Source organism: Pelodiscus sinensis, chromosome 9 (assembly GCF_049634645.1).
Source record: "Pelodiscus sinensis isolate JC-2024 chromosome 9, ASM4963464v1, whole genome shotgun sequence".
NCBI lineage: Eukaryota > Metazoa > Chordata > Testudines > Trionychidae > Pelodiscus > Pelodiscus sinensis.
Window position 1 is genome coordinate 401,603 of NC_134719.1, and position 21,194 is coordinate 422,796.

The 21,194-nt window shown below is 53.4% G+C and overlaps 1 protein-coding gene across 4 annotated transcripts in view; it reads right to left on the minus strand.

Annotated features, from left to right (window-relative positions):
• Positions 1 to 21,194, minus strand: part of ERI3 (ERI1 exoribonuclease family member 3) — a 187,263-nt gene that overhangs the window by 130,187 nt on the left and 35,882 nt on the right. For all 4 annotated transcript variants that reach the window (XR_012905823.1, XM_075935805.1, XM_075935806.1 and 1 more), the window contains exons 4-5: positions 12,770 to 12,829; positions 5,416 to 5,507 (exon numbers count right to left, since the gene is read on the minus strand). Coding sequence is in view for 3 of the 4 variants with exons in the window: in XM_075935805.1 (XP_075791920.1) it covers positions 5,416 to 5,507; positions 12,770 to 12,829 (152 nt within the window). In the remaining variant the exon portion in view is untranslated. The remainder of the gene's footprint in view (positions 1 to 5,415; positions 5,508 to 12,769; positions 12,830 to 21,194) is intronic.

A 21,194-nucleotide genomic window follows, 5' to 3' on the forward strand; every position in this document is an offset into this window, starting at 1 on the left:
GTGTGTGTCAGTTTCCCGGGGAGGGGAGGTTTGGGTGTGACTCTCAGTGAGGGAGGATGCTCCCGGCTGTCCAGGCCAGCACTACACAATGGCTCAGGCTGGCTTGTAACCGGAGCCTAGGGGGGAGATGCATTCAGCTGACACCTATTGCCCAGGAAGCTGGACAAAGGAGGCGGCGGGGGGGCCTGCAGAGCTAGGGCAGGTTGCTGAGAGCGTGAGTGAGTCGCCACTGGCTTAGGATGCAGGACACCCCCAAGTTCGATTGTCCCGACAGCTCCTGGTTCCTGTGTTAACAGCAAGTCTGTGCTATGCTGTGTCCCTGTTCGATTTGCTCGCTGAGAGACATGTCTGGCTGTGGAGGGGAGCGTGGGACCTGGTGACTCCCCACCCCTCAGTGACATGATGAATGGGCTTGTGGCTACAGCTCTATACTGGGACTCAATTCTCAGCTCTGCCACAGACTTTGCGGATGACCTTGGACATGGCATTTAGCCTCACTGTGGCTCACTCCTAGAAAAGGGGGAGAACACTTCTCTAGGCCAGGCGGGTGGTCACGGATATATCCACGAAGGCTTGAGAAGCAATGGGGTGCACACATCCCGACAGAAAAGACAGCACTTTAGAAGAGGGAAAATATGCTAGCCCCAATCCCCTGCCCCAAGGAGCTTACAGAACAAGACCTCACCTCTGCCAAGAATCAAGCACTGCCCAGTTCCGTGGAAATCACCCCCCACAAGCTGCTCCTCCTTTCTGACCCCCCATGGCAGATGTTACACTTGTCGTCAAATGCTACCTCAGGGCACGTTTTCTCACTTAATCCCCGGTGCAAGTTACATCTCCGGTGCAATGCGGCTGAACCCGGGCCTGCTTCTACCCGGTCTGAACGCCCCTGCAGCTCTTCAAGGCGCGCCTGGCAAGTGGCGAAAGGAATTCTCTCGTCAAGGGCCTGTGCGCCTAACGAGGCTGTATCCTCACTCGCGTGTTTTAGCTTGGCAGGTCTGGGGCTGCTTTCATCCTTTGCTTCAGGTAGCTCTTCTTTAATTAGTAACATTTCTGTGCCGGCACCGGGAACTTTACACCCAGAACGAATGGCCCTCTCTCATTAGAACCACTACTGTCATGATGTATTCAAGCGCAGGAGCAGGATTCGTTTCCTTGTCTGGGGACAGAGAGTCTTACACAGCTATGGGAGGAGGGAGGAGGGAGGTTTTATAATGAGTGACTCGTATTTGTTGAAGCTGATGTGTGACTGTCGGCTTGAATTGCCTTGTCAGGACAAGCCTTCAGAAAGGTGATGTTCCCACTCAAGAGGTTTTCCTCATTAAAGAAATTGCATCTTAACAAGAGGGAAGGGGAGAGGTGGAAGGAGAACAGCCGTCTCTCCCTCTCCAGCCCGGCTCGTGCTCATCAGCAGCCGATCCAAACACAAAGACAGGACCAGCGTCTCCTTTGCCAGCCCCCCTTCCAGCGTGGCGCTCCATCCCTGCTAGAGCACTGAGCCACCTCGGCAAAGCACAGCGCTGCTCCCCTTTTGCGCGCGCTGACTCCGCGGCCCGTCAGAGCTCTGCAGAGTGGCGGTGGGGCCCTCCCCGCCTCTGGGTGCTTGCGATCCCCGTCCGTGGCTGGCGAAGGCGGAGGGAACAGAAAACGCCCAGATCGGGGGCCCGTCAAGCGAGCTCCAGCTCCCAAGAGAAACGAGGGCTGGGAGCCAAGTGATCCCGTGTCACCGGAGAGGCTGCAAGCCAATCACAGAGGTCCAAGCCCCAAGCAGCAGGGCTTCCCACATTCACACGGTGCTGCCTGCTCCGCAGGGACTCCTGCGCCGCTCCACACCTCTCCTCTGGGCTGGGCAGGCAGCCCCAGCCCGCTGCTGGCTTTTCCCACCTGGCTTGTTCTGTACTTACCACCCGGTCCCCGTCGCCAGCACTGCCCCTCCTACCCACAGCTGCTGCCGCCCAGCCTGCTTGCTTGCCTGCCAGCCCCGTGCCTGTACCAGGTGGCAGGGAGGGAGCCAGCGCACGTCTGGTGTTATAACTCCTGCAGCAGGGACCTGCTTAGCATCCCCTCCCCTCCATCGTCCTATGCCCACTGGGCCTCGTTCAGTGGGGAGGGGCCATTAGGGGATGAAATCGGGCTGCAGGGGGTCCGAGGCCTGGGGCTCTCCCGCGTTCCCCCTCGTGGGAAAGGAGACCAGCGCGCTGTAGAGGGAGGCTGGGTAAAAGGCGGGTGCTTGCCCCCGGGCAGAGATGGCCTCGACGGGTTTGCACTTGAGCCGCGCAGGCGAAAGGTGCCGGAGAAGCGGCACGTTTCACTGACACAGACGCCTGAGGAGGGGCGCCATGGGGTGGGAAGCCAGGCCAAACCCTGGCTCGGCCTGCTGCCGAGTTCAGAAGTGAGGAGACGCTGCGTGACATGGTGGTGTTAACTCAGCAGGTGGCGTTCTTCTCCTGAGGGAGACGGCCCTGAGGCTAGGGGCACTGTGCTGCCCGACGGGCTGAGGTTCTGGCCCTATCCCGACTTCCACCAGCGCGAGTGGGGTTCATTCTGGTGTCCTGGCCAAGCTCCATGTCTGGCCGATTCCCCTTGTCATTTCAACGGCAGGTTAGTCTGGTTCACGCCCCCTTGGCTGCAGGTCAGCTAGCCCAGACAGCTGCCACGCTCCTCCCCAGACGGGGCCTGGCTTCGGCAGAGAGCTGAAGGAACCTGTGGGCAGAGGCACGTGAGAAGGCGCCCGGGGGCTGTCGAGGGAGACGGTGGCTAAAGGGCTATGCACCCAAGAGGGTATTTCACTATGTCCACCAAGAGGGGGACGCGCGGAAACGTCCGCCATAGCCTCAAACACACGCCCCTTCCTTGTGCAGGGCTGCATGTGCGCTCAGCGGCGTCTGACCTAGTTTTACTAGTGTGGAGTGCAAGGATTTCAGCGCCCGCTAACGCTGCCAGGGTGCTCCACAGCGAGCGCTGCACCCCACCGACGCTGGGACAGGTGGCCAGCTCCTTTGCCCACCAGAGAAGAGCCAGGCCCAAGGGGCAGCCCTTCCCGGAACCCCTCCCGGCAGCACCAGGCTAGTCGTTGGAACGCTTCCTGGGGATGCTGCAGTCCAGAAGCTGCATGCGGCCCGGCGCTCGCTGCCGTCACTGCTGAGAGAGACGTTACTCCGTTCTGCCGTGCTAACCCCTATTTGGCAATGTGTCGGAACTCAGGCACACTTAATTACTTCAGGGGGGAGACTTGGCATTTGAGGTGATGGATAAAAGTAATAGGAAATGAGACAAGCCTGCGCTGGCAGTGAGTTCTCACTCACGCCCCGTCCCCCGGCACGCCGCTAATCAGACATGACGCGCTACGCGGCTGTGTCCAATTGGCGCCGCTGCGGCCTGGCGTGCGGCTCGCTCGCCGGCTCCAGGCAGAGGCCGTGTCGGCGAGGCTGGGAGCATGAAAGGCACGTTCCGCTGTGCCCCGCAGAGGCTGACACAAAATCCTCGTGTGAATGGTTAAAGAACGACAGGCCGAGAACTGAACCACTCCTCCCATGCCCCGCGCCCCTCTGGGGACCCGCGCTCCCAACAGGAGACCGCGCCGCGTCACCAGCACGCTGGCCAGCTCGCAGAGAGGCTTCATCTCCGGCGGAGGGAGACCCGCTCACCCCACGGTGGCTCCTTCCTTCCCATGGGAGGGGCTGACTCTGGTGGGTCAGGCCCACGGCAGAGGGCGCCCGCGTACGACACACACCAGCAGGAAGAGGACAGTGGGACTGCGCGCACGGGAGGTGCCCAGAATATCAAATCACATGGAAATTAAACCCCGCAGCAGCGCTCCCAGGGGACGGGTGTCCAAGTTAGGGATGTAAAAGCCCATTCAATGGGTTAACCTGTTAAACGCTGGAGTTAGCTGGTTAACCAATTAGATGGGGGCTCGCGGGGAGGGCAGGCTGGATTAGCGCAGCCCTCAACCCACAGCGCTGTTCTGGGTACCGGCTAACTGGTAAGGATCTCCCGTTAAGAGTGATGCTTACCAGTAACCGGTTAACCGATCACCCAGTCTCGTCCCTCGGCCAAGTAAACCCTCAGCACAGCCCTGATAGCGCACGCTGTCGACACAGGGCAAGAGAGCAATGACCCTGCCTGGATGAGAGCTCGTTTGCTGTCTCCGCAAGGCTCCTGCCGCAGCCTCAGGCCCCATTTCACAAGAACTCACTAATCAGAGTGCCGCCAAGCCCGGACGGGCAAGGGAGCTTTCCCCAGGGCCGCGGATGTTTTATTGAACCTTAGCACCAGGGGAGGGATGTCCCAAAGCCAAGCCCAGCTCAACTCACAAGCCGTGTCGGTCAGCGGTGCTGTGCCATGCCTGGGCCTGATCCAGGCGGTAAAACCGGCGCCCTGTGCCGAGCACGTCAGCAATGAAGAGCCGCAGAGACATGCTGGGCACCCCGCTGAGTTCAGGGCTCCAGTCACTTCCTTCGGAGACAGCGAGGGCCCCTCTTTAACCCAGCGTGCAGTGACACGCACGTGTGCAAATGGCGACATCGCCGCCTGCCTGGCCACTTGCAGCACCAGCCAGCCTGTAACCATAGCAGCCCCATCTAGCACGCCAGCTCGGGGCCTGCGCTTTTAGGCTCCTTTTACACGACTGCCTGGCAGCAACCGGGGGGAAGAGAGAGAGAAGGGCCTGCCTCGGAGAGCTAGCCTACGGCCAGCGACTGCCCTACCTCTGTGCAGCCCCCGTCCCCGCCCTCTTCCTGCATGCCACGGTCGCACTCGCCAGCCCCCACGGAGTGCGGCTGCACGTGGACCCAGGCTCCAGGGAGGGGAAGCCTACCACACGCCACCCTCAGGAGAGGGGTGTGGCTCCAGGCGCCCGTGACAAGGGTTAGGAGGAACATCCTTCAGCCTTCACCAGATCGTCAATCACGGATAAAAAAGGAACCACCCTGATGTTCACAGTTTATATCCTTCCAGGGGCGTGGGCTTGCTACCCTCCCCAGTGCCCAAGCACAACACGTTTCTCCTTGGTCAGTCTTCCTCCCCTTCCCCTGGCTGCTCTCACCTCGGACCACGCCTGGCCCTCAAGGGTCACCCCAGGGGCCGAGACCAGGGACAGCCCGAGCCCCTGCCGGGTAGCAGTCGGGGCTGGAGGCAGACAGGGCATGCTGCTGGAATCGGGGCTGGTCTGGAGGGACCATGGGGGTTTCTCAGCATCCCCTGAAGCCCCTGTGAAGGCAGGTGGGTGTCTGACCTGAGCCACGCCCCCGCAGAACTAAGGGACAGGAATAATCCACATGCTCTGTCCCTCCCCGCCAATCGGTGGGGGAAGTGACTCGCCTCATTCCACAGCACCAGCCAATAGGAGCGGAGGAAACACCCCCCACTTGCATGCAGTACAAAGCCCTGGGCACCTGCCCCGGCCATACTCACATTACTTTCAAATCCCAGTCTCCGCAGGTGACAAAAATCGACTTGACGCTGGGATCTAAGAGGCCTTCCTTCGCCATCCACTCATCGACCCTCTGGAAGGAAGGCAGGGAACGAAGATGAGCTTTGTAGGCAGGGAAGAGGCACAACAGTGAAACACAGATAAGCCGCTCGCAATCAGACAAGGAGAAAATTGTGATCTTATCCAGCAGCTGCCCCGAGCCCCCCCCTTCTTCACTCGCATCGGCTCAACGAGAGACATTTGGGCCTTTGAAGATTTCCAGCAGGAAGCATCAGGCGGCCGGCGCAGAGACGATCTTATCAGACGCGGCAATGGCTCTGCTCCAAGCAGTGTGTATGGGGCAAGACAGCTCCAGCAGTGCTGGGGGCACCCCTCTCGCAGCCCTTCCCCAAAGAAGCTGTCCCAGGAGAGTGCCACACTGCTTCCAATACAGCCGGGCCCTGAGTCCTGCACAGTCTGACTTCTTAAGGAAGCCAGAAATTGACCAAGAGCCCCTAGAGAAGCCCCCACAGACTGAAAACGGAAAGAAAATAGGCAACAGAACAGATACAAACGAGAGTCTCGCTGCCATCAGCCCAGTTCGGAGGGACAACCATTGTGGGATGGGGTTTTTCACCTACAGCACGTAACCTGGGGAGCAGCGAAGGGGACGCACCAGAGGGACACTTAGGGGTGCACAGCCATGCAGACTAGGGCCGTTACAATGGGTTGGCGTAAGTAACCGTGGAGCTGCTGACATTTTCAGTGGACACACGGTTATACGCGGGGTGGGGGGAATTGGCTCTCTGGGAGCCGGTCCATGTGGAGAGCCGGCTTTTAAGCTGCCTCACCACATGTAGCGGCTCCCACTTCCCTCCACCCTCCACTCCCGCCTCTGATGCAGAGGCCGCAACGTGGGGTGAGGCTCCCTGGGAGCTGGTGCGTGCAGGGATGCGGCTTTTAAGCTGGCTCCCTGTGCGTACTGGCAGCCTGTGAGTAACCACGTGCACGGTTACACTTTCCTATCCCTAATGCATCCCACTCTTACAAACCCAATACACCCCTGGGCCCCTTTTCCTTCCCTTCTCCACTCCTACTGTGGCAGCGGGAATCGGTGGTGTGTTTGTGGAATGCTCAGAGATCCTCCGAGGCGGGCACTGCACACGTCAGCGTTACGCACTGCGCCCGACTACGTTCCCAGGAACATTGTAGTGGGCCAAGGGTCTTCTCTCCCATCTGGGACGGGATGCACTGGCTGGAACCCAATGTTTCCCCCGGAGGCAGCCAGGTGGCTATGGCATGTGGAGAGATTCTAGGCAGTGGCAGTGCAGGATTCTCAGCACAGTGGCTGCTATGACCTGACCCTCACCGTTCAGACACTTCCTCCAGGACTCCAGAGCTACGTCTACACTGGCATCCCTTCCGGAAAAGGGATGCTAATGTAGCACGTTGGAATAGGCAAATCCATGGGGGATTTAAATATCCCCCGCGGCATTTGCATTAACATGGCTGCCGCTTTTTTCCGGCTTGGGGAAAAGCCGGGGAAAAGTGCCAGTCTAGACGTTATTCTCCGGAAAATAAAGCCTTTTCCGGAAGATTTCTTATTATTTGCCTATTCCAACGTGCTACATTAGCATCCCTTTTCCGGAAAGGGGTGCCAATGTAGACACAGCCCAGGAGGAAAGGGGAATGGACACAGCCACCTACGGCTGCCGACAGCTTCCTTGTTTACCCACACTTGAAATACAGGGAGCAGCAGACATGCTGCATAAACCATCAAGTCCCAGAGAAGCCTACGGAGGTTGTGGAATCTCCATCCCTAGGGATATTTCAGAGCAGGTTGGACAGACACTTGCCAGGGATGGGCTAGATGGGGCCTGGTCCTGCCATGAGGGCAGGGAGCTGGACTCGCTGCCTCTCAAGGTCCCTTGCAGTCCTAGTGTGCTAGGGTTCTTATACATAACAACATTTTAATCCAGACACAGGTAGATTATTTGCTTTGCAAAAAAGTCTAAGAACTCCAATCAAATCCCAGGCCCCATTGTGCTGGGAGCTGTACAGATGAGGGCTGTCAATTCATTGCCATTAACGCACCCAATTAACTCAAATTAATCACGATCAATCACACTATTAAACGACAGAATATCAAGTGAAATGCATTCAATATTTTGGATGTTTTTCTACTTTTTCAAGTATATTGATTTCACTTACTACACTGACAACCAAGTGTCCAGCACCCACTTAATATTACAAATATTTGCACTGTAAAAATGACCCAGTAAACTGTATCTTTCATTTCACTTCATACAAGTACTGTGGTACAATCTCTTTATCATGAACGTGTATGTTACACACAAACAGATGTTTTTGTTACATCATTGCACTCAAAAACAAAACAATGTAAAACTTCAGAGCCTACAAGTCCACTCAGTCCTACCTCTTGTTCAGTCAATCACTCAGATAAACCAGTTTATTTACATTTAGAGGAGATGCTGCCCACTTTTTGTTTACAGCATCACCTGAAACTGAGAAAAGGTGTTCTTGTGGCATTTTTGTAGCCGGCATTGCAAGGTATTTACATGCCTGATATCATAGAACAGTAGAACTGAACGGGACCTTGAGAGGTTATCAAGTCCAGTCCCCTGTCCTCACAGCAGAACCAAACACTATCTAGATCATCTCTGATAGATGTTTATTTAACTTGCTCTTAAATATCTCCCGTGATGGAGACTCCCCAACCTCCCTAGGCAATTTATTCCAGTGTTTAACCACCCTGACAGGCAGGAATTTTTCATAATGTCCCACCAAAACCTCTCTTGCTGCAATTTAAGCCCATTGCTTCTTGTTCTGACTTCAGAGGCTAAGGAGAACAATTTTTCTCCCTCCTCCTTGTAACACCCTTTTAGGTACTTGAAAACTGCTATCATGTCCCCTCTCAGTCTTCTCTTTTCTAAACTAAACAAGCCCAATTCTTTTAGTTGTCCCTCATAGTTCATGTTTTCTAGACTTTTAATCATTTTTGTTGCTCTTCTGTGGACCCTCTCCAATTTCTCCACATCTTCCTTGAAATGTGGTGCCCAGCACTGGACACAATACTCCAACTGAGGCCTAATCAGCACAAAGCAGAGCAGAAGAATGACTTCTCATGTCTTACTCACCACACTTCTGTTAATGCATCCTAGAATCCTGTCTGCTTTTTTCGCACCAACGTCAGTCATACTGCTGACTCATATGCTAACCATTCATATGCCCCCTCATGCTTCAGCCACCACTCCAGAGGACATGCTTCCATGCTTACGATTCTTGTTTAAAAAATGCATTAATTAAATTTGTGACTGAACTTTGAGGTGGAGAATTGTGTGTCTCCCGTGCCCAGGTTTTACCTGCATTTTGCCACATATTTTGTTACAATAGACTCGGGTGATGGCCGAGCAACAGCTTGCAGTGCCAGATTTCCAAAGATAGCTACATCTCTCCACCCAAGGTTTAAGAACCTGAAGGGCCTTCCAAAATCCAAGAGGGACGAGGTGTGGACCCTACTTTGAGAGGTGTTAAAAGAGCAACTCTCCGATGTGGAAAGTGCAGAACCCGAACCACCAAAAAGAAACTCAACCTTCTGCTGGTAGCAACTGACTTAGATCATGCAAATGAACACACGTCGGTCCGCTCTGCCTTGGATCGTTCTCCAGCAGAGCCCATTAGCAGACGGACGCCCGTCCTCTGCAATGGTGGCTGAAGCTTGAAGGGACAGGTGAATTGGATATTAGGAAAACTATTTCCCTGGGTGGGCGGAGAAGCACTGGGATGGGTTTCCTGGGGGTGGAATCTCCAGCCCTAAAGATTTTTAAGTTCTGTCTTGACAGCCCTGGCTAGGACGGCTGAGTTGGGGTTGCTTCTGCTTTGGGCAGGGGGCTGGACTCAACTCCTGAGATCTTTTCCAGCCCTAGGAGTCTATGGCTCTTTAGTGCATCTTGTAGTGCTGGCTACAACCCTGCCATGCAAACACTGGTCCTCGCCTTCAGGTGACACTGTAAACTAGAAACAGGCAGCATCCTCTCCTGCAAATGTAAACAAACTTGCGTGCCTGAGCAACCGCCTGATTAAGTAGGACTGAGTGGACTTGGAGGCACTAAAGTTCTACCCTGCTTCATTTCTGAAAGCAGTTATTTTTTTGTAGCTGTGCAAGTTCAGCATTCATGATAAAGCGCTCGCACTATAGCACTTGTATTAGGTGAATGGTTTTTACAGTGCAAATATTTTTAATCAAAATTACCTCTAACGTTAGCACTGCACACTTGCTATTCTCGGTTGTAATTGCAATCATATATTTGAAAATGTAGAAAACATCCACGAATACGTAAAGAAATGGCATTCTATTATTGTTTAACAGCACGATTCATTGTGTGAACGATCGCAATTCATTCTTTTAATTGCTTGCCAGCCCTACTAGACACAGAGAACAAAGGAGACAGTCCCTGGTCCAACGGGCGCAGGCGCGGGTCCACGGCAGGACTGGACAGTCAGACCAGACAGTTATGGAAACAGGCTCTATAATGCAATAGAAAATACCTTGCCGGGGGCGGGGGACTCTCTCTGGCTGTTTTATCATTGCACAGGATTTCAAGGGAATTAGTTCCCTGGTACAGAATTCTACAGGATGCCTCCTAAGTCTCCTCTAAAATGCAGCCTAACAAGCCCCGCACTGGGGTTCAGGGTTACTTCTGCCCATCAGCCCCAGCCGGGGCAAAAGCGCCTCTCCCCACCAGCTCCAGCAAGAAGGGGCCTCTTCCTCCCCCTAGCTGCAGCAGCTCCATGCTAGGGCTGGAGGAGCGCACCTCGCCCCCACCCACAATCCCCAGCCCAGAGCTACCGCTTCCCTGGCCCCCACCCAGCCTAACCTGGACCTGCCTGGCTGGGGGACAGGCAACCCACCCCAGGGCCCAAGCTACTGCAGTGACAGAGGGCTGGACATCTCCTCTCTCCCCGGGGCAACCTGCACCCTGAACCCCTTCCCCCGCCCCACCCCAGAGCCCTCACCCCGTCCCCCAAGCCTCTGCCCCAGCCCTGAGCAGTGTTCCCTGCACGCTGTGCACTTGTGCGACCACGCGGCGTGGTTCCAGTGCTGCCCAGTTGCTTACCGGAAAGCCCACAGCTGGGTTTTGTATCTGCTGGTGGTGCACAGTCACACATACCTCAGTGCACACAACCATTTTATTCTGCACATGGACAGAAAAAAATCTGCACTTGGATGGAAAATATTAGTGGGACCATTGGCCCTAAGTCCCCTCCCCCATGCTAACCCCTCGGCACCAGCCCCACCACACACTGCCCTTTTGTCAGGTGGTGCACCATACCCATTTTGGTGCACATAACAAAAGTCATTCCACACACGGACCGAGAAAACGAGAGGGAACACTGAGTGCCTCCAAAACCTGCAGAGAGGGTTTCACTCTCTATGACACGTTGTGAACGTAATGTCTACAAAACTCCACGGGCTCTCAGAGGAAGGCTATTGCAGTGGGGGTGCTGGCGTGCACCTGTGGATACACTCAGCAGTGGGCAGACAGACACACAACCAGAGCAACTCAACTTGAATACACTTTGAACTTCTCTGTAATGACAGAAGTTTTGGCACCAGCGCAATGAATGAAAGCAGGAGCACACGACAGCGTGGGCTTGCCCTGGCAGGCAGGAACCAGAGGGAGCATGCCGTGAGCTCTGTGGTTTTACAGCATGTACATTTAATGGAGAATGGCCCCCGCTACCTCCCGCTGAAACGGTGCTGAGACTGCTGAGGTGCTGAGCGAGCCCGTGTGGCGGCGAGGGAGCCAGGCTTGCGAGGTGACCAGCACTTCCTCGCTGCAGTGCCCCAGGGCAGGGGGAGCTCGCTGCTCACTTGGTGTTATTTAAAGAGCTTCTCCTTCCCACTTACCCTGGGGACCCAGGGCCCACCATGTTCCAAAGAGTGTGACAGGCCTCCCCACCCAACCCTCTTCCCCTTCTAGGAGCCTGGCCCAGAAAACCTGCCGCGTCACCTCAGGTCTTGGGCGAGAGACATGCCAATGGCATCTCCTTCTGCTCCCCCTCAACGTTGGCAGGGCTTGGCAGAATCCCCGGCCCCAACTTTTAACTCGGGCACTTGCTAGCTCCTCCCAGTCCCGCTCCTTCCCTCCAGACTGCTTAGGGGTTCGGTTTGGCCAGCAGGGCCAGGCCAGGCACAAATTTCCCCCGACCCTATTTCACTGACCCCCGTCTTTCAGGCTGGGCGTGGAATGGGAGGCGCCTCTCAAGGCTGGTCAAAGCAGCTGCCGCTGCTGCAGGACTGTTCATCAGCCCCACTTCGAGTCCCGGGGCTGCCACGTGGCCTCTGCAGCTGCCTCTGCGCCCGTGGGCCCCAGGAGCAGGACACGGCACCCGTAACCTCTCTCACAGCCTAGGACAGACGCCCCTGCAAACAGCTCCTGGCTCCCTGTGCTCACCAGGGCAGGGGAGCCGTCCAGCGTGGCCATTAAAAATGGTGTCTTCAAGATGGCGTCGGCCGGCGGGAGCCCGTGGCAGCCAAAAAGCCTCTACACGTGTTTCTTAAAGGGGCAAGTTTTTTTTTCCCCCCCTCGGCTCTTTGCGCTATATTCACAACTATTTTGGCTCTTTGCATATTGGGTTGGTCATTCCCGGCCTAGGAAGTGCCGTCTCCGCAGAGGGCCCGAAAGGCGTCAATTCGATTCCCTTGCCCAGGCAGGCGCTGGCATTAGTAGGACCAATTAGGGCCCGCGGCAGCGCACCTCCTGACAGACAGCGCATTGAGCGGCAGCCGGCGTGCGCGCTCCGGTAGGAGGCTCTCCTCAGTGTTTGACTAACAACAAAAGCTATTGATGGCAAAATACTTTAAAGCTAATTAATCCTAAAGGCGGCAGGCATTCAACATTAAGCAGATGGCATTATTAGGACTTTATCTGCATTTGCACATCGCACAGATTAGGTTTTAGAGGCCTATACTTTGTGTCTTATTGAGCACTTAAATAGGTAGGAGCATTACTTTAATGGTGAAGGGGGGACCGGCTCCCCTGCAAAGCTGTAAAGCAACGTCCTGGCTCTTTAAGCCTGGCTCAAGCCCGACCCGCCAGCTCGCCTGTCTCCGGGCAGGCGTTTGGACATCTTGTCAGTCCCCTTGACATCAACAGCTGGGAATGACAGATCAATGGTTCAATACTCTCAACAGCATGTCACCGACGTGACAGCAAATGTTATTCTAATGAAGCCGTAATCATAGTCAAATTACGCGGTTGGATTCCCAGGAGGGGGTGAGGAAGGGGGAGCAGAGGTCAAAGTTCAGGAGCTAAAGGTTATCCTGCTTACCTCAAGCACTTGCTGGAGACTTGGCTGCCCATCCACCATGCCTTGAATAATTCCAGTCAGCTGGGACAAAAGAGAGAGAAAATAGGAGTCAGAGGGAAGATCACACTGATAATTAGAAGGTCCCCTCTCCTGCCCGCCTTTCGGAAATCTTACAGCACTCTCGTTAGCAGCTCGAGCAATGCCACGCCCTGTCACCTGCAGGACAGCAGCCCCGGGAACCGTCCCCTCGGTAAGCAAGAACACAGCGCGATTCCCGAAACCATTATGCAACGACCACTTCCACATCCGCGATGAAATACGGCTTGGCTTCGGGGAACAATAGATCATTTTTTCCAGCCCTCCAGTCAGTAATACCCTGAACGCTCCCCGTTTCAATAGGCCAATCTTTTCAGTATCAGTGTTGCTGCTGCCATAAGTTACAAAGCCAGATTTGATTATACACACAAGCCGCCCTCCAGCATTCTCATGCTGTGGTGAGGACACAACCGAAATGCCTCGCAACTGATACATAAAATAAACCTTCCTCGTCAAATGAGGTGAGTTCGTTTGTCCGCCACTGCCGTTAGAGAAAGGCGTATTCGTGCTTTATTTTAGTTTAAAACGCCCTAATTGTAAATTCTAAGCCTCAGGCACTAAAAATATATATTTAAAACAACGTAATTCCAACTGAGGAAAATCCATTTCATTGTAAAGGTTTCTCTGTAAGCTCTTTGGGACAGAGGCGGACTGTGGGGCTAACCCTGCACACATTTAAGCACATCCGCTGTATCACTGATGTCAGCTGGATGACTTGCATATTTCGCACACAGCACATGCATGAGTGTCCTTAGGGTCAAGGCTGGGGGCGGGGGGTGTCCACAAAGTGCCTGGCAGCGTTGGGAGTGCTTAGGACTTGTCCACACTACCGCTTAAGGTGATGGAAGTTACATCGCTCAGGCGTGTAAAAAGCCACCCTCCCCAGCGATATAAATTACATCCACTGAGAGTGGAGTTCCCACCACACTATGTCGGGGGGCGTGGCTTCTGCCTCTCACGGAGGTGGTGTAACTATGCCGACTTGGGATCTTAAATGCATTTAAGTAAATATGTAACTACTGGGGGAGGAAAATTCCACAGTTCCACATGGGGGCACAGCTGGCTCCCCGCCGCACCAGCGGCCTGCACGTGACTCTGAAGGTTAACCCATGAACCCGGGTTCTTCATTTAACCGTGTGCACGGTTACACTGTCATATCCCTAATGCCGACACCTATCGGCACGACGCGGCTTCACCAGACTCGCTCCAGCCGGCCGGGGCAGAGCAGGGTAGCCCCAACTGCCCTTGGACATGGTATACACCACCACTTGTGTCGGTCTAATGACACGGCTCGGGGATGTGGGAAAGCCAAACCCAGCCGTGTTACTTCATTTAGTATCGCTGTGTTCGGAACGTAGCAGAACCCCAGTCCAGGGAAGATTGTATACGGCTGAAGACAATGATTGTTCAGACATACAACCCCCCCATTCACAAAGCCGTGACAGTCTCGTCATGAGCTGCAGCCGGGAAGCGTTCTTGACAGGCTCTCTCCAATCCAGGAGCAGCTCTTAGACTGTAGAAGATTTCAGCCCCATCTGAGAACATGAGCCTTACGACAAGCCCGGGGCTTTGGTGCCTTATTAAGCAGACAGAAGCCTGTGCATGTAGCCCACCCCATGCTTCTTTGGCTGCTTGGCTTACAGCATCAAAACTTTAAAAAACCCACCAAAAAACGATTAAACTCCAATTAAAGAGTAATTACATTTACTGACTGCAAAGGACCTAACTCGCAGAATAAGCTGGCTGAGTGGGAAAAGTATTTTCTTGTGGCAACTCACACGCAACGGCAACGTATACCTTTGGGGGAATACACTTTCATTCTAAGGCTGCTGAGTTCCTCTAAGTGGGTTTCTGAAGTTCATCAAGTCATTATTAGGCGGCATTTTAAGGAAGTGGAGAAACACAGACACTGTTAGAGTTCCAGAAACTGCGTTTATATTAATCTGTCTTTTAATTGTACAGCCGCTGCTGCCTTCAGACTCCCCATGCACCAAAGGGAAATACATTTAAGAGATGAACCGCACTCTTCTCTAGCCTTCTGTCTGCTTGACTTGTTTTGTTCCTTTCTTAGGGGAAGTTTTTCCTGCCGCTCACTCAGCGTGAATGGGTCACTCACCCCTCACCATTACTGCCTCGTGGGAGAGCTGGCCCCAGCCCTGTGGGGAGAGCCCCATGCTGAAGCTCTGGAAAGGGGCAGAGGAAACCTCACATGACCTCTGTCCTCAGGAATGGCTTCCCACGGCTTTCCGGGCACGACTGGCAGGTCCTTGACTTTGCAGCTGCACCGGAAAGGGGCGCAGGGCCAGGAAGGGGCATGTGGCTAGATGGGGACATGGCCAGATGACACCGTCTGGGGGCTACAGCCACAGGCTGAACCGCTGGGCACACTGTAGGGAGTGAGGACAGTGCAGGCAGTGCAGGGGAGCTGGGTTCTATTCCCAGCTCTGCCACAGACTCACTGTATGACCCTGGGTAAGCCACCTCCCCCTCTCTGCTATGCTGCCCTACGGGGCAGCGGGGCTAAAACCCCACTGAGGCTTTGAGTTTTGGCCTTGCCAATCAATCCCCAAGCGCGAACCCCACAGGCGCCAGCTGTCCCCACCTGCGCCTGAGTCACAGACAGCCCTCTGCCCTGCCAATGGGCTCTCACGCCCAGGCTCACCTGATCTACTGGTTGGTGACCACGGCATTAGTGCTTATTTAATTAGTTAGCTAGGGTCAGACTCTACCGCCCAAGTCTACCAGCGAGAGAAATCGAGTTGCCAGCTGCCAGAGTGTCATTTTCTTATTTCATACGATGTCACACACTCCCGGGACATTGCGGCCACAGACCACATCGCTGACGCTGTAAGTCTAGTCCCTGTGTTACTTCAGCAGAACTCAGCTGCCCAAAGGAAGCCCATCCACTACATGATGGCAGTGGGGATTACGTCCCGATTGAGCGTACTCCAAGCACAGTCGGTCTTCAGGTGTTTTGGTAGCTTGGAATCAGAGCTGCAACCCAATGAACGTGGGAGTGGGGCAGAGGGGAGCTCGCTCGCTGCAGAAGTTTTACGGACACTGTACACTTAGTGTTCTGAGGACTCCTCCGTTAGGTTAATACAATCAGAATTTTTCTTTAAAGGGTCTAAGGACAGCTGTCAGCCGGCAACTCGGGAGACTGCTGCAACTGCACACGTCAAACATTTCTGTAACACTTCAGACTTAAGTTTAACAAAAGGGAAGGGCTATTGTGGTTGTGCGTGTGATTTACTTCTTACCATTCCTAATGGACTGTTGCTGCATCCACAGCTCCACACAGGTCATGAGGATTACGGACTATTTTTTAAATTGATAAAAAAATCCACTTTTTTTTTTAAAACAAATCAGATAAAGTAGACCCTCTTCCGTGTAGTAAAATGCTGGGCTGCACATTAGCACATTTTAGTGATCAGATTTGTGCCATTGTTTGAAGAAATATATGAAAACGTATGATGGGGGGGGGGCATTTAAATCATGATTTAAATCAATCCACCCTGGTTTGTTTAGTAAAACGACGAGGGCGATCAGTCCGTGTCCCCGTTTTTAGGGAACATGCCTCAGGCAAAATTTGTCCCTGGGCAGAGGGGCCAGACCCAAACATCCGGAGGACACTCTTCTGGAATGGCTAGGCCTGGAGCACAGTGTCAAGTATTCTAACAGATCTGATCCAGGAATTACTCTGTGGCAGTTCTCTGGCCCGTGTTATCCTGGCGGTCAGACTAGCTGATCACAGTGACCGCCTTTGACCTTGGAATCTACAAATCAGCTGTGAGGAGCATCTACATGACAGCAGAGGGAAGGGCTGGGCAGCAAGCGGGAACTCCTCTTGGCTGAAGGAAGGTTGCTCTATCAAAACTTCTTGTCCCACTTCCAACAGAAGAGCGATCACCCAGAAACGCCACTGCACGGCTGGCGACCACACGACTGCCAAACTCTTGAGTGGTGGGAGAAGGCGGCCAGCGACGGATCTACACTGGATATTCAGCCAGGTGGAGCCAGATGGTATTCAATCTCCAATGAGGCAACGTCCTTTGGGATTTGCCTCCATGATCAGAGCAAAAGGGCTGAAACCGGAAATCTCTTAAGGCCCAAAGACCTGTGCCTAACACAGGGTTCAGGCTACATTCACCTCCACAAACCGCGTGGTCTCTAGACCACAACAAAAGCCATATTTTAAAGACATGTTGCCTTATTTATTTAGCACGTACACAATCATTTTCCCTGGCCATGCTTCTGACAAATCCTCACATGATTAATACTGAGAGAGTCGGTCAGAGTCAAACACATTTGTGCCTCCAGTGCTGTAGATTCCAAGGCCAGAAGGGACCTCTGTGACCCTCCCGCCTGGCCTCCTACATCACACAGACCAGAGACCCTCCCACCGGGATCCCTGCATCACGCCAGAGCTAGAGCGTGCCGTTTATTCCATTGCAGTGCCACCCAAGCACTGCAGGTGTTTTCCCAAGGCAGCGCCAGACAGCCCCTAGCTGGTCACTTAGTGCATTAGATCACACTCGGCTTGGACGAGGAAGCAAGACTAATAGTTGCACTTGTGGGGACTCGTGCGGGAACACGCTGCTGCAATGTTTAGTTTGGAGGGGGAAAGCAAAGGAATGTTTGAATCCCCCAGCTCCAATTTTTATTGCACAATTTAAAACTTTATGAGAGGATTTCTTGCAAATGTAGGTCAATTTGTACAGACCCATAGTTTGGACCCAAATCCTCGAGGCAATGTCCCTCTAAATATACTGTACAGCATGTGCCTGTTTATAGATTTCTCTCTCTCTCTCTCTCTCACACACACACGTACGTTACCCACAATGCTCATTACGGCGGTTGCAGTGCGTTTCTGCTACACTCCTGTTCTCCCCCATTGATAACTTTTGGAAGCACTCGCCCTCGGGGGATTCCGTTTTCTATGCTTAAGGGTTTGGGGAAAGTTTGAACAACCCTCCCCCCCAGAATGGCTTTCAGTTACAGAGAAGGGAATACAAAAGCATTTGTTTTCACGCTGGGGAAAGAAGGGATGGTCTCTGAGGAGAGTTTTATGCCTGCAGGAGGGAGAAACAAGGTGTGGGCAGAAAAGACTTTTACTGGACCAACAGACTTTCGTGCTAACACGGAGCTCTTCTTCGGGCAGAAACAAGCCAGTGCAGCCTGTCGGACCACACGCTGCAAGGCACGGGACCAGCACTAAGGTACCCGATCCATCTGCCACTGAATTGGGGGGCCAAATGGAGCTCTGGGTCTTGCTGGGGGATGAGGGTTAGTTACCGCTGGCAGGGAGGGTAGAGGACGTGAGCAGGGCAGCAGAGCGTGTATATCATCCAGAGAGCTCAATGTGTTTTACTAGTGAGGGTAAGTTTAATCCCTCTAAAGGAGAAACGGAGGCACCCAGGAGGAAAACGACTTGCCAAATCACACACGGAGTTAAAAGAAGAGTGGGAACAGAGCCCAGCCCAAGGTTTTAGCCAGTGGGACACGTCACATCAGAACAGCCCATAGTGACAGAGCCAGGGGGCTAGCAGGGCCAGCGAGGGTCCTCCAGGGTTTGTGGTGTCTGAACCGTCCAAGATCGATAGCTCCAGCCTCCTCTTGAAAACCTCCAGAGAAGGAGCTTCCACGACCTCCCTACACCTCTGTCCCATCGTCTCCCCGTTCTTCTAGTTCGGAAGCTTCTCCCGAGGTTTAATCCGACTCTGCTGTCCTGTGCTTTGAGCCGTCTGCCTCCTCTTCTGCCCTCTGTGGCAAGAGGCAGGAGTACGAGACCTTTGGCTTTTTTATGGCTACCTTCCTAGTACCGGCAGTTGCCGTCATTCGTGGGGGATACGTTCTTCACATGGCTGTGAAAAGTGAAATCCGCGAATACTGGGGAAGGGAGTTCCCGTCACATCACCACATTTTCCATATAAAATGATGTAATGATGCAAGAGATTAATGTTTACATGTTATACTGCAATAAACACACAGAATAGCTGCAATCTTCCAGTCCGGCCTCACCGCAGCTTCCATTTCCTTGTTAATGTTCAGGCTCTGTTCCTCGAGTGCACTGAAAAGGCGCCATCACACTGCATCCTATGCTTGGGCTGGTGCAGTACACCACGAAAATATGAAACCGCGAATGGCAAGGGCTTCAAAAACCACTAACATATCCCCCTGGACTCTTCTCGTTCCAACGAAACACAGCCTCTTCCTTCAGCCGCAGCTCAGAAGCTGGCATCCCAGCCCTTTGATCATCTGTCTCACTCGTCTCTCAGCCCCTTCCACTTCCTGTAGATCCTTTCTGTACATTGGTGTCAGAAATCGGACAGAGTCCTCCAGCTCGGACCTAATCAGCGCCAAGTAGAGCAGTATCATCATAGGATCATAGAATCCCAGGGCCGGCAGAGACCTCAGGAGCCATCGAGTCGAGCCCCCTGCCCAAAGCAGGACCAACCCCAACTCCATCATCCCAGCCAGGGCTTGGTCAAGCCAGGACTTAAACACCTCTAGGGATGGAGATTCCACTCCCTCCCTAGGGAACCCAGCCCAGGGCTTCACCCTCCTCCTAGGGAAACAGTTTTTCCTAATATCCAACCTAGACCTTCCCCACTGCAACTTGAGACCATCGCTCCTTGTTCTGCCATCTGTCACTACTGAGAACAGCCTCTCTCCATCCTCTTTGGAACCTCCCTTCAGGAAGTTGCAGGCTGCTCTCAAATTCCCCCTCACTCTGCTCTTCTGCAGACTAAACAGACCCAAGTCCCTCAGCCTCTCCCCATAGGTCGTGTGCTCCAGCCCCCTCAGCATTTTGGTTGCCCTCCGCTGGACCCTCTCCAATGTGTCACATCCACAGGTACTGACAATCCCATGGCTTGCATGCAACATAACACTGCATTTGCTTCTTTGTAACAGCATTGTAACAGCCAACTCACGTTGAGGTTGTGACCCACCGCAACTCCCAGATCCGTCTCAGCCGTGCTGCTGCCCAGCCAGCTATCCCCCATTCTGTATTTGTGCAGCGGAGTTTTCTCCCCGAAGGACGGCGCTGTGCACCTTGGACTTTGTGGCGTTTCGTTTTGTCCTCGATAACCCAGTTTTCCAATTTATCGCGATTCTCCCAAAGCATTGGCAACCCTCCCTAGCGCTGTGTTAGCTGCAAAATTTGATCAGCATGCCTTCTTTTCCTACACTCAGATCCTTAATAAAGATGCTAAACACCACCAGACCACCAGGCCCACTGTGGGACCCCACTTGAGACCTCCTCCCACTCCAGCACCATTCAAGCCATAGTCACTCTGCGTCTGCGGCCACATGACCAATTCTGTATCCACCTCATGGCAGTTCTGTCCAGCCCACATTTCTCCAGCGTGCTTAGCAAAATGCCACGTGGGACTGCGCCAAAAGCCTTGCTACAGTCCCGGTATATTGCAACCACCACATTCCCCCTAACCAACCAAAGCAGCTAACCTGCCAATGAAGGCAATCATGCTGGTTTGGCCTGATTTGTCCTTAGTAAACCCACGCTCCTCTTTAAAGATGGGCACCATGTTAACCCTTCTCCAGGCTTCTCCTATCACCCACAAACCTGTAAATATGATTATTATTTCATTTTGACAGCTGTATTAGAGAAAACCTTCAGTGTACATACTAATGCTAATTCTTAATTCTTTGAGAGAGAGAGAGAGAGAGAGAGAGAGAGAGAGAGAGAGAGAGAGAGAGAGAGAGAGAATCACAGACTCCTAGAACAGGAAGGGGCCTCAAGAGGTCATCAAGTCCAGTCCCCTGTCCTCATGGCAGGACCAAATACTGTCTAGACCATCCCTGACAGGTGCCTGTCCAACCTGCTCTTAAATATCTCTAGTGATGGAGATTCCACAACCTCTCCAGGCAATTCATTCCGGTGTTTAACCACCCTGACAGGCAGAAAGTGTTTCCTAATGTCCAACCTAACCTCCTGTGCTGCCGTTTAAGTCCAATGCTCCTGTCCTATCAACAGAGGTGAAGGAGAACAATTTTTTCCCTTCTCCTTGTAACACCCTTTTAAATACTTGAAAACCACTATCATGTCCCCCCTCAGTCCTCTCTTTTCTAAGCTAAACAAGCCCAATTCCTTCAGCCTTCCCTCATAGGCTCATGTTTTCTAGACCTTTCATCATTGTTGTTGCTCATCTCTGGACCCTCTCCACATCTTTCTTGAAACATGGTGCCCAGCACTGGACACAAGACTCCAACTGAGGCCTAATCAGCGCAGAGCAGAGCAGAAGAATGACTTCTCGTGTCTTGCTCACCACTCTCCTATTCATGCAGCCCAGAATCACGTTTGCTTTTCTTGCAACAGTGTCACAGT